We start from the raw sequence: 18,779 nt of genomic DNA, 5'->3' as shown, positions 1-18,779 counted from the left end.
AGTATCAATGCAATACCTCAAGTAGTTGCTGAGATATTAACCTATGTGTGCTTACACGCAAAACCTTAACCAGAATTTCTAAGTCGAATAATAAAGGCCTATTATTGGCATTATATTCAAATAATTGTTATCTAACTTCATTAATTTAGTATGTAAGATAGTTGGGAATACATATCCATAGTTTCAATGCAATAACTGATGTATTTACTGAGATAATGACTTAAAGGTGCTTACATGCAAAACCTTAACCAAGGTGTGACGCAGACGCCAGGGTGAGTAGTATAGCTCTCCTTATTCTTCGAATAGTCAAGCTAAAAAATAAATACTGACAGCAGTCAGATGCAATAAAATCAGTGCAAATGTTACAAATCCACATGTACCTCATCAGGTAGGTTAGCGAGTCTGGCAGCGTTGAAGCCGTAGCTCTTAGGGCAGGCGCCACTGGTGAACTTGTAGAGGAAAGTGATGGTTTCTTGGGTTGGATCATCCTCATCCTCATTCTCTACCATACATGCCTGCGTACAAGACATGATACTGGTAATTTTGTAATCAGACATAACATGGACAATGTGAAAGAACATGGATTGGAATTACATAAAAGCATAGTCCCCCTAAAATAGGCATTTTCTTTTCCTCTTTGTGCATAGTGGTTTAATTTCAATATACAGATAGATTAAAAAAAACTGCAATGATGAAATGACCTTGCATACAAATTTAATAAGCTGTTGATAGTAATCCAAGTCAACCGTCTGGATTTTTTAACAACATACAATGTTATTTTTTCCCATGACACTAGACTTAATGAATGATCTAGATCACTATCATAGAACTGAATATTTGTTATGACATTATTTAAATCAGAACAAGAGCGGTTACAGACAGCTATATCCCCCGCCTCATGGAGGCATTTTTTGTAACGAAAGCCAATCAATAGTAAGGGTAGTTTCTCAGGAACATTAGAAATGCGTAAAATTAAGAAAGGGCAATAACTCTTTCAAAAAAAGGTCAAATTGCAAAAGCCTGACAATATGCGCTGCGTCACTATATAGTCATCAATCTGTTAAAGTTTGGTAGAAATCGCATGAAAAACGTAAAAGGAGTTGCGAAGAAACCAATTTTAAATGTAAAATAAATAAAGGGCTATAACTCTTTCAAAAATGGTTGAATCACAAAAGCCCGACAATATGCCCTGCGTCACTACATAGTCATCAATCTGTGAAAGTTTGGTAGAAATTGCATGAAAAACGTAAGAGGAGTTGCGAAGAAACCAATTTTAAATGTAAAATAAGCAACGGGCAATAACTCTTTTAAAAATGGTCAAATCGCAAAAGCCAGACAATATGCGCTGCTTCACTTTATGATCATCCATCTGTGAAAGTTTGGTAGAAATCGCATGAAAAACGTAAGAGGAGTTGCGAAGAAACCAATTTTAAATGTAAAATAAACAAAGGGCTATAACTCTTTCAAAAACGGTTGAATCGCAAAAGCCCGACAATTTGCGCTGCTTCACTTTATGATCATCAATCTGTGAAAGTTTGGTAGAAATCACATGAGAAATGTTAAGAGGAGATGCAAAGAAATGAATGTCGGACGGACGCACACACACACACAAACGCACGCACGGAATCGCGCCTACCATTTCTATATCCCCATAATTATGGGCCTTGTATACATGCACATATTGACTCAGGCAACATTTGTAACAAAATTCTATTAGATTTTTCTTCCCAAACAAACTACTTAATAACTTAAATTAACCCAGCCATGCCAGTACAAACCATGTGTCCTAAACGAATGTTGGGATCGTGCGAGAATTCTTCAACCAGTGAGTGATAGTGGGTGGAGAACAGTGTACGACATCCGATGCTGGTAGACAGCTCCTTCACCACAGAACATGCTATTGCTGTGCCATCATACGTGGCAGTGCCTCGACCTAGAAGTGGCAACATTAGTCAACACTATAATTATCTACAAAATCTGATATAAACTAGAGATTGCTTTTTTGAAAAAGCGCATGTCTCCCCCATTGTGTGGTCGTAGGTGAGAAATAATCAATGATGGATCCCAAAATCAATAGGGGCCATCAACTAGTCATGACTAACTGGCATACCAAGTATGAAGTTCCTGGGTGTAAACGTTCTTGAGTTATTGAGCAGAAACCGGTTCTTCACCTCAAGGTCAGTGACCTTGACCTTTGACCAACTGATTGCAAAATCAACTAGACATCATGACCAACCTCACTTCAAAGTTTGGTGAACCTAGATCAAAGCATTCTCCTGATATTGCACGGAAATATTTTTTTACATTAGAGGTCACAGCGACGTTGACCTTTGACCTTGTGACCCCCCAAAATATAGGAGTTTTCTAAACCTCATGATCAACCTCCCTACCAAGTTTGGTGAACCTAGGTCAAACCATTCTCAAGATATTGAGCGGAAATGTTTTTTACATTGGGGGTCGCCGCGACCTTGACCTTTGACCTAGTGACCCCAAAAACAATAGGGATCTTCTACACCTCATGACCAACCTCCCTACCAAGTTTGGTGAACCTAGGTCAAACCGTTCTCAAGATTTTGAGCAGAAATGTTTTTTATATTGGGGGTCGCCGCGACCTTGACCTTTGACCTAGTGACCCCAAAAACAATAGGGATCCTCTACACCTCACGACCAACCTCCCTACCAAGTTTGGTGAACCTAGGTCAAACCATTGTCAAGATATTGAGCGGAAATGTTTTTTACATTGGGGGTCGCCGCGACCTTGACCTTTGACCTAGTGACCCCAAAAACAATAGGGATCCTCTACACCTCACGACCAACCTCCCTACCAAGTTTGGTGAACCTAGGTCAAACCATTCTCAAGATATTGAGCGGAAATGTTTTTTACATTGGGGGTCGCCGCGACCTTGGCCTTTGACCTAGTGACCCCAAAAACAATAGGGATCCTCTACACCTCACGACCAACCTCCCTACCAAGTTTGGTGAACCTAGGTCAAACCGTTCTCAAGATTTTGAGCAGAAATGTTTTTTATATTGGGGGTCGCCGCGACCTTGACCTTTGACCTAGTGACCCCAAAAACAATAGGGATCCTCTACACCTCACGACCAACCTCCCTACCAAGTTTGGTGAACCTAGGTCAAACCATTGTCAAGATATTGAGCGGAAATGTTTTTTACATTGGGGGTCGCCGCGACCTTGACCTTTGACCTAGTGACCCCAAAAACAATAGGGATCCTCTACACCTCACGACCAACCTCCCTACCAAGTTTGGTGAACCTAGGTCAAACCATTCTCAAGATATTGAGCGGAAATGTTTTTTACATTGGGGGTCGCCGCGACCTTGGCCTTTGACCTAGTGACCCCAAAAACAATAGGGATCCTCTACACCTCACGACCAACCTCCCTACCAAGTTTGGTGAACCTAGGTCAAACCATTCTCAAGATATTGAGCGGAAATGTTTTTTACATTGGGGGTCGCCGCGACCTTGACCTTTGACCTAGTGACCCCAAAAACAATAGGGATCTTCTACACCTCACGACCAACCTCCCTACCAAGTTTGGTGAACCTAGGTCAAACCATTGTCAAGATATTGAGCGGAAATGTTTTTTACATTGGGGGTCGCCGCGACCTTGACCTTTGACCTAGTGACCCCAAAAACAATAGGGATCTTCTACACCTCATGACCAACCTCCCTACCAAGTTTGGTGATCCTAGGTCATGCGGTTTTCCAGTTATCGATCGGAAACGAAGTGTGACGTACGGACGGACTGACGGACTACCGGACTACCGGACTGACGGACAGGGCAAAAACAATATGTCTCCCCCAGAGAGGGGGAGACATAAATATATATGATTGACACAGTACAAGAAGCTGTAATCACACACAAAACCAAAGCTATTTATTTAGCACCTTTATACCAGAACACAAAACCATGTTATGTGAACCTTCATACACAATATCTGCACATGCATATAAAACCATGTATATGCATATTTCGTTTACGACTTACTCTCAAATACAAGGTATTGCTTACCTAGTTCATCAACAAGGACCAGGGAATGTGAGGTAGCATGCTGAAGGATGGCTGATGTCTCACTCAACTCAACAAAGAATGTACTCTCGCCTAAAACAATAGAATCTGTGTTAAAAACTCTTCCTAGGTATCAGTAATGCAAACCATTGAAGCATATTTCACAAATAAGAACCAAGTTTCGATATAAAATCGGCTAGCAATCATGGTAATATCTACCATTACATAATTTTACCTAGTGTATATTTGTACATTGTATAAATCAAACATTTATCTTTAGAATATTTAATAAATATTTTCCTCAATGAGCCATGTGATGGGACTGACCAGCCATTATCCGATCATTAGCCCCGAGGCGTGTAAACACCCTGTCCACTGGAGTGAGGCGGCACTTCTCTGCAGGCACATAGCACCCAAGCTGGGCCATGACAACCACAAGCCCAACCTGCCTCATCAGTGTGGACTTGCCACCCATGTTGGGACCAGTGACAAGGACCACGCGACTGCTGCTGGAGTCCCCATCATCGGCCTGATCCTGCAATAGTAGGGTCAGCTAAGTTTGCTTTTTGTTCACATATTTAAAGGCAGTTGTTGTCTTACATTGCTGCATTGTTATATTTTACAAGCATTCACAGAAATCCATATTATCTTGGCTTCAATTTATTTTATAGTGAATGTGATTATAAGAATGCAGTAAGTTTATATTTATTGCAACACTTCATTTGGATATTTCAGTATATTCTATTGCATTAAAGATGTTAACATAACTCACATCATGTGTGCCAATAACAGTGTCATTGGGAATGAAGTCTCCTCCAGAAAATGTCCTGCAAACACATGGGTGTCTGGCCTCTCTGATTTCAATGAAAGGCTGCAAATTATCAATAATATGGCAACTGAGGAATTTAAAATGAAAGGCAATATTCACCTTCTTTTTTTAAAAGTAAAAAAAGTTATTTACAGTCCCATTTACTTTAGCATAATATTTAACTTGTTGTCTTAGTTTCTTTTTGTCAAGTCACACCCATAGTAAAACTATTGTGTTATTTACAAGTGATCATTATTCTATATGATTTACTGAACTATGCAAGTACCTGCACCCCAGCCTCAGGGGATACTATCTCTGGCCTGCAGATTGCGCCATCAGCACAGCGACTGTAACAGGCAAGTGCCAGCAGGACATCTAACACTGACAAGCACTGAACTACTCCATCCCACATCTGGTAGCTGCAATATAAACACAGCTCAAAGCTTGTTTTTTCTTTATTGCACTTTCATCTGAATGGAGAGAGATGAAGGCACATTTTCTTTGTCGTTCATTGATTATATAACAATAAAGGAAAACTTATTAAAAACAAGTGCTGTCGTAAGACAGTGTGCTGGACTTTGGCACTTTGACTAAGAAGTGAATACAATAACGATGTAATATGTGCCTGTCAAAAGCATTAAAAAAATAAAATTAAAATGTGAGTAAGAATCGCGATTTGTCCAAACCAGGTATTTAATGAATGGCATAAGAGATTCAGTTTCAACTGCTTTCTTCTTTTTTTTTGCAGCAGTGACTTTGATCCTAGGGGTCCCAAACACAATACCATTGAAGTCCTCCATAAACGCTTCCTACATATCAAGTTTGGTCACAGCATGTCAACCATAACTAAAGTTATTCAGTACCAAACAGTTATCTATTTTTAGTAACAGTGACCTTGAACCTAGGGGGCCAAAAGGCAATCCAATGAAAGCTCTGCATAAACTTGTCCTATATACCAAGTTTGGTCACACTATGTCAGCCCTTACTCGAGTTATTCAATACTTACCATATTTCTATTTTTAGCAACAGTGACCTTGACCTAGACCATAACTCTCGGGCCCAAAACACAATCTCATGAAAGGTCTTTATAAACTCCTCCTATATACCAAGTTTGGTCACAATATGTAGACCCTTACTTATTATTATACAAGTTATTCAATACCAACCATTTTTCTATTAATAGTAACTTTGACCTTGACCTTGATCATAGGGGCCTCAACTGCATTCCCATGGAAGGCCTCCATAAACTCTTCGTATATACCAAGTTTTATCACTTTATTTGAAACCTAGCTAAAATATTTGATACATAAGGTGACTTTGACGCTGCCCTCCCACCAGCCTGCCCGAACAATGACTCAAGTCATTCTAATATTTCCTTTATGAAAACCTGGTTAAGAATTTAACTAGAAATGTGTCCATAGGACACGGATGCCCCCACTTCGATTTTTTGTCACAGAAAATAAGCCATAATGATTATTCAGGATAATCTGCACATATAGGATAAGTTGAGTTGAGTTGGGTTTTACGGCATCGCAAGACTGTATAGGTTATATGGCGCCATTCAGGCAGGAAAAAACTTGTTGGATCCACATCTCATTTACATCGAGATGATATTTTTTAAGTATTGTTGGGAAATAAAGGGCCCTAACTCCTAAATGATTAAAGCGATTTCCATGGCTATCGAACTTGATCAAGATATTATGGTCACAATCATGTATGTAAAGTTTGGTGAGGATTGGACACATACTTTTCAAGAATTAGATTGGAAACATATATTTTTGAAGTATTTTTGGCAAAAAAGGGCCGTAACTCCTAAATGACTAAAGCGATTTCCATGACTATCGAACTTGATCAAGATATTATGGTCACAAACATGTGTTTAAAGTTTGGTGAGGATTGGACAAACAGTTTTCAAGAATTAGATCGGAAACAATCTTCGGGACGTATTTTTCAAGTCTTTTTTTGCAAATAAAGGGCCGTAACTCCTAAATGACAAAAGCGATTTCCATGGCTAAGGAACTTGATCAAGATATTATGGTCACAAACATGTGTTTAAAGTTTGGTGAGGATTGGACAAACGGTTTTCAAGAATTAGATCGGAAACAATCTTCGGGACGTACGTACGTACAGACAGACAGACGTACGTACGGACAAGGGCAACCCTATATGCCGCCACTTTGTGGGGGCATAAAAATGTGCCTGTCAAAAGAAATTTATAGAAAAATAAATCAAGGGCCATTATTTGTATTTAGGGTGAAAATGGAGTTATGTGACCTTATTGTAAGATGGTTGTCAGGTGTTTTTTTTATTAAAATCCCAACTTGCCTTAAAACTTTAACTTGCCTTCAAACTTAAACCGAAGTTTCTAAGTCATTCAGGGGCCATTACTTGTATTAAGGATACTATGGAGTTATGTAACCTCGTTGTGTGATGGTCCTGAACAACTGTGTGAAGTAATAAGTCCATTGAATGAAGGTTATAGAAGTTATCAATAAATATCCCAACTTGCTCTAAAACTTTAACCTAATTCCATAGTCAATCAAGGGCCATAATTTGTATAAAGGATAATATAGAGTTATCTAACCTCATAATGTGATGGCCCTGAACAACTGTGTGAAGTATTAAGTGAAATGAATGAAGGGTATTAAAGTTATAAGTGAAAATCTCAACCTGCCCTAAAACTTTAACCTAGGTTCCTGAGTCAATCAGGGGCCATAACTTGTATCAAGGATAATATGGAGTTAAGTAACCTCATTGTGTGATGGTCCTGAACAACTGTGTGAAGTATTAAGTCAACTGAATGAAGGGTATAGAAGTTATTATTAAATATCCCAACCTGCCCTAAAACTTTAACCTAAGTTCCATAGTCAATCAGGAGCCATAATTTGTATGAAGGATAATATCATGGAGTTATCTTACCTCATTATATGATGGCTCTGAACAACAGTTTGAAGTATTAAGTGAATTGAATGAGGGGTATTGAAGCTATAGAGTCAAAATCCCAACTTGCCCTAAAACTTTAACCGGATGCCGACGCTGGGGAAAGTGGTAAAGCCCTCCTTACTCTTCAAATAGTCGAGCTAAAAATGTGATCACAATCCTATCTCCCTTTTCTCGCTAAGAAATAATTATTATCTAAATCTAAGCAAGAGCTGTCCCTCTTAAGTGATGAAAGCCCCTGAAATGGTACTCAAGAGTTATTTAAGGTCATTTTGAAAGGGCAAACAAAGCAATGAAATGTGTGGATAAAGAAAGGAATTTGAGCAACATGCACTGAAGGACAAACCTTAGAGGTAGGGACATGGGTCTTGCAATCGACAGGTCGCCAAGATTTGACTAAGTGACCCAGTTTTGCACTTAGTAACCCAGTTTTGCACTTAGCCAGGATATCATTGAGGTAAATTCTTCTTAAGTTTTATGAAGATTGGAGTATATGTAGAGCCTCTGTTTCTTCACAAGATTTGACCTGATGACCTAGTTTTTGACCCAATGTGCTCCACTTTAAAAGTCTACCAAACTTACATAAAGGGGAACATTATACAAGGCTGACCAAGTTTCTGACGTCATGTCAACTTGATTCAAACTCATCATTTATTTTATAAAGGAAAACATTCTGATAGTTTTGTAAATAAAGGACCTGACATATTGCCTTTATTTTGTTCTTAATATTTTGTTTAAAGGTCTAGTTTAATCCTTCTATAAGTGATTCCCCCCAAAACCGTGTATTTGTACACAACTTCTGTTAATTGATCTTAATCTTATTTCCTAATTGTCTTATCATATCTCCAATCTGAGTATGCTTTGCAGTTTAGCATGTTTTATTATAAAAGTGTACCCTAAATGGCCCTCAACCAATTAACGAATACACAGGAAACTGGCCCCCTACTGTGACACCAGTGCAAATAGCAGAAGATTCACAGCAGGGGATTATCATAACAAACATTCCTTAAACTAGGCCTTAAGATTTGTGCTAGTGACACCACATGACCTAGTTTCAAATTTATCCTAGAGGTAGGGATACAGGTCGTTCTTGGTATGTCAAAAACATGTGGTAAGTTACTTTAAAATCTATCCATACAAAAGAAAGTTACTGCCCGGGTGCGACAACCTATACTTTATATCCTAATAAGCAGCATTGCATAGTAAACAAACCCTTGAGTGTGACCTTAACCTTAAAGGTGGGGACACTGGTTGCGCCACGACGTATTGTCTTGGTATGTCAAACACATTAGGCTAGTTATTTTAATATCAGTCCATTCAAGATAAAGTAACTGTGAGGACATGAGAAATGGAACCGGACACACAGACAGACAAGCTGACGGATGGTGTGATTTTAATGTGCCCACTAAAGGTTAGGGCATAAAATAAGGAATTTTGAAGTTAACCCACTGTTTATCAAAGTTATAGAAAATTCTCCTCATGACGTCCTTGAGTGCCGAATCCTTCCTGTCCTCGGCATCAGTGAGCTCTTCAAGCATCTCCTCAATGTCCCCTGTCCGATATCGCTTTGTTCCCTTCTTCGATGACATCAGCTGGTACTGGTGGGGAACATTCTTTACATAACTATCTGGCACCTCCATCTGGTAGCGGTTCTTCCCTGAACCCCAATATGTGATCGACTGAGGTTGAAAAATAGCACATTTTACGTTTTCTCACTATCTAATATTTTCTATACAAATGGTTTTATTTCATTCAACATATCACTGTGCAGGCTGAGGCTATGGCAACATGCACACAATTTGAATATATATTTATATACCCAATATCTTATGTCAAAGCTGGTAGTGTACAAAGGAGTAAACTTCCATTATACTTACAATCATTAATTAAATTTAGATATTCATAGATTAAAATTCAGGCCAACAATACCCTGACATTCTGTTATAACAAGCACCACAAACCCCTTACCCTACAGCCAATGCGTGTTTTCTGTTTGTCGAGGTAATCCTTCAGGTTGTTCTCAGTCTTCCTCATGTCATCAATGGCACGGTCGTACTCCGAATCCACTCCCTTGCTGGGAACTATAACACCATCCTTCTTTGCTTTATTGTGGTCAAAGGAATTCTGTAATACAGATAAAACATACATTTACAAAAACAACATCAATTTTATAAAGCAATTAACTTATTGATTTATTAATAATGTTGAACTACATGTACACATGACAAAAGATGCTTTTATTCAATTCCACAACAACCACAGGTTACAATATTTTTTAAAATGCATAAATATGTCTGTATTACTTCTAAGTTCTTATTCTGCTGAACCTGCTGTTTACATATTGAAGAACATAATAAGATTAATAATTAAACTCTACAAAATACCGTTTCATTCTTGGTAATACAACATGCTTAACAAACACCACTCCTTACATCAAAGAACTCCAGCTGTTCCTTAATGTCGGGAAACATGCCATCAGGGGTACTTCCAGCTATACCCAGTGTTCGACCCAACATTTGAGACCTGAATTAAGATACACTGGTACAATGATTCATTCAAGGATTCTCAATTTCATATTTAGTCAGGTGTGAGAAGTGACTGGTTTTTGAAGCTTTTCAAATGCTATTCTTTGTTGTAACCTTTCAATGGCATGATGATCAACATATTTTTATTAATATTAAATTAGACCATCAACAATGTCAGAAATGTGTACCTGTAGCACAACTTAACTGCCTTACTTGAAATTCCCGACCACATCCTTGAATCGTCTTGCTATTTTTGAAGATATTTTGAAACCTTCCAATGTGGAGAGGAAATCTTCAATCTTCCTTTTACTGAAATTCACAAACTTGTATAGATAAAATGCATTTTGCTAACCTATGCTATTAAAGACAAAATGAACCACTGATCTCTTGCTTTAATTACCAATGTGATTAAAATATACATAACACAACCAGTGTACTAAATGTCACAAACATTTGTCACCTGACACTAATTGGTACATATCATTATTTCATTTCTTTTTTTTTCAGTCTTCTTTTCTGATCTAAAAATCTGTTGACAGTTTCACTATAAAATAGCTTAAATCTAAAGCTGATACGGCAAATCCTTGTTCATGTTGTTAACAATTTTAGTTCTTATGAAACCTACAAATTCATTGAATTTATATCCTCAGCCTGATTTAATAGGCAAAGTAAATCAAGTATTGGTGAAATATTGCCACCAAAACAGGCAATATGGCTGCAGAGTGAAAGAGCTCCTGTATCCCCATCTTGGCTTTCCAGTCTGTACCTTGAAATTCTTACCTGTAAGTAATATCTTCATAAAGGATAGCTCTTGCATCTGGATGTTTCTTGCTCTTTGCAGTACCGAGTGTGTGGATTCTGAAATATAACAAAATATTGTTAATAAAATAATGCAAGTAACCGAAAGCATGTTCAGGTATTACCATGGATTATTATTTGTACTACATAACCTCAACCCCCCCCCCCCCCAACATTTATTTAACAAAGAAACAAAAACAACAAAGCCATGGAGTGAAAGCAATCGCTTCTCCGTTTGTTTTTTGTTAGACATGGGGCCTAACACAACACTTATTAAAGCTGTAGTTATGGGCCTTGCTATACAAGTGTGTATTGTCTCCTGAATACATTATGTGATGTCCATGATGGCATGACTTTGCGCAAAGACACCAACACAGACAACAATAATTTGACAAAAAGTCACTGCACTTCCTTGGGTAATCGTTCATATACGAAATGTTGACATCACCTGCTTAGTAGCCGTTCCAGGTCTGGGAGTTTTTTCATCATGTCGGCCACATCAGCAGTGATGTCCTGGCAGCCAATCAGATCCTCTACCGCATCTAGCCTGTCTTTGATGGAGGCAGGGTTGCAAAGAGGCGCACACAACCACTGGCGGAACAGACGTTTGCCTGGCGATGTAAGAATCTTGTTGACTAAAATACTTCATAGTAATTGGTTGGCAAAAGTAATTGGTACACTTCTTGTTTCAAACGGATTTTTCTAAAATGTATATAATGTAAACAAAATAAAAACATCACCACATATGTTATTGAAATACTCAAACACAAGTCCCAATTTCCTCACCAAACGGTGTATGACAGGTGTCGAGCCTCTCCAGTAGGGTTCCCTCTGTAGTTCCTGTGCTGCTGTTCTCTGTCACATCCAGGTTGGCCAGAGTGACCCCGTCAAGCACCATGTGTCGCCCTGTGAACTCTGGCAGATTCTGCCCTTGATTTGGACTTGGCGATAGGGCTGACCTCTCATTGTCCAGGGGCCGGTAAACATCAAAGTTCCGCATTGACAGTAGCTCCTCATCCAGCAAACAATATTGGAGGTACCTTGATTAGATAGAGCTGTTTAGCAGGACTATTGTTTTGCTTAAAACATTTAATCAAAGACGTTAAAGACTCTTTACATAGCCATCAGAATTTAAGCAAAATTGGAATATCAAATTTAGACAGCAGTTCAAAGTATGAAGACGAGACAAGTTGAAACTTCAAAACTAACACTGATAAGATATCCCATGAACAATTATGGGTTGCCTGGTGACCCTATACTATTTTGAAGACATTTTTAATGAAGGTGAAAGTAAAGAAAGAGTTTGTAAAAATCTAACCGACAAATAAAATATAACTAGCTATTTTGCTCTTGAAATATTGCAAAATAGGTCATAAAACATCGGATTTTAGGTGAAATAAAAAACAGAAATAAATACTACAATGGCATGATTAAAACAGAAAGCTTATTTGTACAACAAATACCTCAAACAAAGCAAAATCTTAATGGATAAATATACCAAGTGAGTCCTCCAAGGGAGCTTACTGCAAGGCTGTATTCATCTGCAGCTGAACATCCAAGGGCATCACCTGTAAAGAATAAGTAAATGCTAATTACATACATCTGCATAAACATATAAACCTGACTCATTTTCATTATATCTTAAACCTAACAGAATTTCTATTACACGTGTAAGCTATGAGGTTTTGTCTAGTTTCTTTTTTCAAAATAGAGAAAGCATTATGGTATCTTTTAGTATATCTGGGCACTTACTATCAGATAGCATGTCCTTTATGGCTGGCGGCCACTGGAAGTCCTCTCCCTCAGGCTTGAAGTAGGTCTCTTCTGAGAGGACCTTTAGTGTCTTGGAGCTATCCCAGAACTCTGTGCGCGGGTTCAACCCTTCCTTCATCACCGAGGGCAACGTGGCACTGATCATCTGCTGGGTGCGGGCTGTCAGTCGACCTCGCTCATACAGGATCTAGGATGAATATATATATATATATATATATAAATTGTTTTGACACCGTTCAGTCTTACTGATTTAAAATCATATGAATTATTTATTTATTTCAAAGAAAGATGTTTATCCCAAAATGATACACAGATCCAAATTTCTACCAAAGTTCTTTATAAAGGAACTAATACCTGAACTGGTGGGTAATGAGCCAGGAGGGTTCTCAGTCGTGAGCAGTGCCGGTCATCGCTGAACTGACCTATCTGTAATCCGAATACAGATACTACTTATTTTACTAATTGCAGTAATGAATAAATTATAAAATTTATGTATTCGTCCAAATCTATGAAGTCTCTTTATGTCATAAAATATTTTATCAACTGTACTGTAGGTTTCTTACATGAAATTTTCCTATGGATGTGTCCACAAAACACACACCATACATACTGCTACCCTCTGTGCCCTGTTCCTGAAATATGAATAACAACATCAACAGAAATGGGTCATAATTGGCAAAAACATGCTTTAAAATGTGTAGATTTCTAAATAAAACCACATCTGTTTTGCATCCGACAAATCTATCAATTTTACGACTGTTCTGGGAACAACCGCGTTGACCAAATTGAAGATGGCCATTGGAAGTCCTCCAGCCTCCTACTCAGTGATCTGTCTTGACTTAAGTGTTTTATAATGCAAAGGGAAGTTAGCACTGTGTGAAGTTTTGAATCAATCAAGTTCTGTGTTAAGGATCAACTCTATAGTGTATGTATATAACATGCATATACATATAATTCAATGTGCCAGTACTCTTTAATTGCCATTACACCCTTAATGAACAAAACCCAAGAGTACAAGACTCTTTATTTAAAAAATTATCTGACACTTTGCACATACAAGTCAATCTTAATAAACAAGGAATATTTACTGTATTAGCAGTGATCAGATAAACAATTTGTTACCCAATCTGACATTTCATTTTCAAAAACACAACTTTTATAATAGAAGACACATAATGGATGAAAATGTCAGAGCAAGGAACATACTGGCCCTTTTTCTTATAAAACTTCAGAGAAATAGCTGATTTTATGTTTTGTTATGGAAACTTTTAATTTGGGATATATTTAAACGTTTCTTGAAATACTAGTATATTGCATACCTTCTCTGTGAGAGCGAGCAGGTATGTGGAGTGTGAGTCCGTGCACTCCCCAGACAGGAAGCTGAACGTCTTCGTGCCCCTCGTCGTAATTCTACACACCTCCCTATTAACCACCTTGTCATACTTGGTTGGAGCCTTCGACACTGCAGTACAATGTTGATACTTATGATAATTTCTAGTCACAATTATTCCGATTTATAATACACAATAACAAGAGCTTTCACAGAGACAGCGCGCTCGACTATTCCGCTGCTTTTCAGTGCAAGGATTGAAAAGTTTTGGCGAAACATGCATGGATCACTGTAAAATAAGATTAGAATGATGCCTGCAAAGATATGTGTAAAATAAAAAAAATCAGACCTTAATGAAAACAGACTTGATTGAAATACAATACATGATGTATTTGCTGAGATTTTAACATAAATGTGGTTACATGCAAAATTTTAATCAGAATTTCTAAGTGCAAAAAACAGTTATCTAACTTGGTTATTCAAGTAGCTTGGCTGGTTCGAGGGTTGAGTACCATTGTATAAAGTCTCAATGCAATACATCAAGCAGTTGCTGAGATATTAACCTACTTGTGCTTACATGCAAAACCTTAACCAGAATTTCTAAGTCAATTAATAAAGGCCCATTAATTGCATTATATTCAAGTAAGTGTTATCTAACTTCATTAATTTAGTGGGTTAGATAGTTGGGAATATATATCCATAGTTCCAATGCAATAAATGATGTATTTACTAAAATAATGACTTAAAGGTGCTTACATGAAAAACCTTAACCAAGGTGTGACGCCGACGCCAGGGTAGTATAGCTCTCCTTATTCTTCGAATAGTCAAGCTAAAAATTAATGATGTATGTAACCTTTATACAAATGTCATTCCATATATTTAGTGCAGAGTCATAATTCTATTTAGAATATTGATAATAATTCGCAGTAAGCAACTACTTCGATCTTAGATATTATTTTTGTAGCATTTTCTTTGTTACAAAAATCAAATGAAAGATCAAAGTAATTGCTCACCTCAAATTATTATCAATATTTTAAATTGGATTATGACTTCTGCACTGAAAATATAGAATGACATCATTAAAACTGTTCCACCAAAGCCCTTGTTATCCAACTGCTACTCACTGTTTTTACACCTCTCTGTCATCATATCAGGGGTCTCTGTCTGTTCTATACGAGCCACTCGATACCCCCTCTGCACCAACGTGTCCGCATAGCGACCATATGCTATCTCTGGGAAACCAGAATGGGCATAGTCTCCCTGTAAAAAAACATGTATGGGATGTAAACTGCCAATTACCCTGTGGTGTTGAGTACCGGATAAAACTGTTGTTGTAAAGTTAACAATCAAAGTTTTGATAATGAGTTCGGTTAAAGAAAGATACTGATGCAAGATTTATATAACTACATGTAAATGTCCAGGGTTCTGGTTGAGCTGTCCCTAACAGAATGTGAACAGGCCAGCTAAGATGGTTTTAGTGCATTGCTTCCCCATAAAATTTTGAAACTGAGCGCTTCATTTCAAGCATTCTAGGCCATTTTGATAGCACTTTAGAACACATTTTGAGTCAAATTTTATGTAATAATTGCACCTAATGATTACAATATACTAGGGATGACAAGGATTACCCGAGTTCTCGATCAATCAACCAAGTACCTGAGTACCAAATCATTACTTGAGTCCTCGAAAAAAATAAAAAATTTTTTTACCAAATACACGATTAAACAGACGTAAGTATCAGATCTGGCACATTTCCAAGACGAAAATTTACAGTCACTCTAATCCCACACAATTGACCCTAATAAATTAATTGACAGTTGTTGCGAGAGTTGCAAACTGTCAACAAAGGGCCCTAATTTACAAAGTCAGGTATTTGGTCACAAACTAATTATTGTACATAATAAGACATGCCCACATTTACCTTCATAAATATCAGTCCTAGCTCCTTAACACCAATTGCCGCATCCATATGAAACAACTCATAAAATTTTCCCATCTGAAAAAAAAAAAATATACATGAAATCAAGCAAAACATACAATCCTGTAGGTCTATAATGGAAGAAGTGTAAGGTTGACAACATCTTTATAAAATACAAGTGGACTTACCTTGAAGAAAAGGACAGTGTCAAAGTGCTGGCTTTTAATCTCCCACCATTGCCTCATCGCCTGGAATAGGGCATATATTGGTAAATATGTGTAGAACAGGGTTCATACAGCCAGACTGGCAAAACATGCAAGGAGATTTCAAGGACCTTTAATCGATTTTCATGGTATAACTGGTGGTACTGTGTAGGCAGATTTATCTTCTGTTTTTCCCACTTGACATCAGATTTTAGGGCATTTTCACCCATTGAACTGATGTCAATAACTTTTATACAAGGATAACACATTGTTTTGATTTCAGTTTGGAGGTTAAACAGCCAATGATAAGCAAAAAGCCTCTTGATGTTGAAAACACCATTTTCAGCGACCTTTACAGAAAAAAGATACAGGAAACGGAAATAGACTGAACCAGTGTAAACTGGACCACGGGAGTTTAAAACCTGTACCATGTCCATATTGTCACACTCAGACACAGATTTAATGTAGAAATGGACGTTTTTATTAAGACACTTCATTTGAGCAGGAAAGGAAATTTAAGGACTATTTTTCAAAATACAAGCACTTTTCAAAGCAAAATAAAAATTAGTTTTAAGGATTTTTTGCAAATTTAAGGGCTTTTCATCCAGCAGCCTAAATTCAAGTACTTTTTATGTCCATGTTGAAGTAATGCTTTTAGTCAAACGAAGTCAAGCCCAAGACTAAAATATGCAATGCCTGTGCCTTGATTGTATTGTAATCACATTTCACTACAAAACATTGAACCAGCAACTCACAGGAGTGAACTTTGTCCTTTCACCGTCTGGTATGTATAGAGTTCTGGGGTCGTAATCTTCATCTGTCTTCACCCTCTTCTTGGCATCTCTTGAAAGAAGCAAAAAGGTAAAAACTATTTTAACAATGGTCCCCTAGATTTTGCCTCAATTTAAACACTAGATAATGTATCAATTTAATTAAGTAATTAGATATATATAGCAGCCCTATTTCTGTCTTGCTATTGTGCTAGCTTTAAGTATTGTACTGTCCATCTAAAAATTAAAGGGTCGTGGGTTCTAATTCAACCTGATGCACAAAGCATATTTGTGCTGGTATTGTGACAATTACACAACTACCTGATTTCAATGTACATGTATACTTCAAGCTAAACTTAAGCTATAAGTACATGCATGTACCTGATGTTGTCTGCCTTGAGCCACTCATATTTCAGATGCTGGTAAACGATACCACTCTCTCCAGCTGGGCTAGCCTAACAAAGAGCAAAAGCAAGTGTTTTAGATAATCATGCAATTTGAAATGTTAAATTTACTTTTTTTCAGTATAAACTAGCTACTACCTTTCCACTTAATGAATATATAAACAAGTGACCTTGTTTTCAACCCCATGTGACCTAGTTCATACTCATATTAAACTAGGAAAATCAGGGCAAATAATCTGATTTTCTAAAGATTAGAGCGGATATATATTGCCTCTTTCGATTTATCAAAGAATTTACATAGTTTTTGACCCCATGTGACCCACTTTTACAAGTGGTCAAACTTTCAACAAGGGGAACATTCTGACCAAATTTGAACTTTATTTGAACATAATCCCTACCAAGCTATGGTTCCGGACAGAACAAAATTTGATGGATGGACAATGCAAGAACAATATCCCCCTCTCAAAACCTTTAGCTCGGATTACAAGTGCACCACAGAGAATGCCAATGCTCATCTGTTGTTTTACAGCTGAACAAAATTATGAGCCTTGCTATACATGTGTGCACTGTCTCTGGCGACATGTTGAACAAGTTTCGTTTGAATGTTTTGAACATTTTTTTAGTAACGGCAAAGGTTAAAGGTTTTTGCTTGTTGTTGACACCAGTGACGCCAACCCCATGGCTATGACAATATGGGACGAGCTAGAAATGAAGGTTTCCGGTCTGCAATTCATGATATAAACGTACGGTAAGGCTGTTATTCCAGCGGTGTGCACACTGGGTGCTCCATATCAACTCATGTTTTTAATGAGGCACTTTCCAATGCATTTGTAGTTCATGGTACTTATACTTGAAGTGTTGCAATCAGATAAAACTGAGATAAATCTACAGCCATTTTAAAATAAATGTCATAAATTAATAATTCTAAGTGAATTGCAGAGAAATATATGCAATATACATGTATATAATTCCCTGTATAATTAGCAATTTTGCTATCTTTTTCACAGCGTCAGCTTTTCTGGTTGAGTCCAAGTACTCTTTTATTGATTGATTGTAGAGAATGTTTGATTTTTGTGGATGCCTTACACGTATGCAGAGGGCCCACACAGAGTCCTAGAATACAGGCCTTTTGATGTATAGTAAATCTGCGATCGCTCAAGGTCCCCAGGGACCGAGCCAAAACCTCGAGGGAACTGATGTTTCGAACGACCCGATTTTCAATTTTCCAGTTTGATATGAAATATCTTTCAGTGTATTTTAAGACTGAAGTCGTCAAACAG

At 37.6% G+C, this 18,779-nt stretch overlaps 1 protein-coding gene across 1 annotated transcript in view; it reads right to left on the bottom strand.

Moving 5' to 3' along the window:
• Nucleotides 1-18,779, bottom strand: part of LOC128228152 (DNA mismatch repair protein Msh6-like) — a 36,131-nt gene that overhangs the window by 2,260 nt on the left and 15,092 nt on the right. The window contains exons 8-30 of the mRNA XM_052939299.1: nt 17,477-17,550; nt 17,081-17,168; nt 16,311-16,370; nt 16,126-16,200; nt 15,329-15,464; nt 14,194-14,336; nt 13,438-13,506; nt 13,229-13,300; nt 12,854-13,061; nt 12,600-12,669; nt 11,888-12,141; nt 11,550-11,712; nt 11,084-11,161; nt 10,517-10,612; nt 10,211-10,301; nt 9,747-9,902; nt 9,228-9,457; nt 5,125-5,257; nt 4,803-4,901; nt 4,358-4,565; nt 4,034-4,123; nt 1,779-1,933; nt 381-515 (exon numbers count right to left, since the gene is read on the bottom strand). Coding sequence (XP_052795259.1) covers nt 381-515; nt 1,779-1,933; nt 4,034-4,123; nt 4,358-4,565; nt 4,803-4,901; nt 5,125-5,257; nt 9,228-9,457; nt 9,747-9,902; nt 10,211-10,301; nt 10,517-10,612; nt 11,084-11,161; nt 11,550-11,712; nt 11,888-12,141; nt 12,600-12,669; nt 12,854-13,061; nt 13,229-13,300; nt 13,438-13,506; nt 14,194-14,336; nt 15,329-15,464; nt 16,126-16,200; nt 16,311-16,370; nt 17,081-17,168; nt 17,477-17,550 — 2,883 coding nt within the window. The remainder of the gene's footprint in view (nt 1-380; nt 516-1,778; nt 1,934-4,033; nt 4,124-4,357; nt 4,566-4,802; nt 4,902-5,124; nt 5,258-9,227; nt 9,458-9,746; nt 9,903-10,210; nt 10,302-10,516; nt 10,613-11,083; nt 11,162-11,549; nt 11,713-11,887; nt 12,142-12,599; nt 12,670-12,853; nt 13,062-13,228; nt 13,301-13,437; nt 13,507-14,193; nt 14,337-15,328; nt 15,465-16,125; nt 16,201-16,310; nt 16,371-17,080; nt 17,169-17,476; nt 17,551-18,779) is intronic.

The sequence above is a fragment of the Mya arenaria genome, chromosome 3 (genome assembly GCF_026914265.1).
Source record: "Mya arenaria isolate MELC-2E11 chromosome 3, ASM2691426v1".
Taxonomy (NCBI): domain Eukaryota; kingdom Metazoa; phylum Mollusca; class Bivalvia; order Myida; family Myidae; genus Mya; species Mya arenaria.
This window is presented reverse-complemented; position numbering and strand designations above follow the sequence as displayed.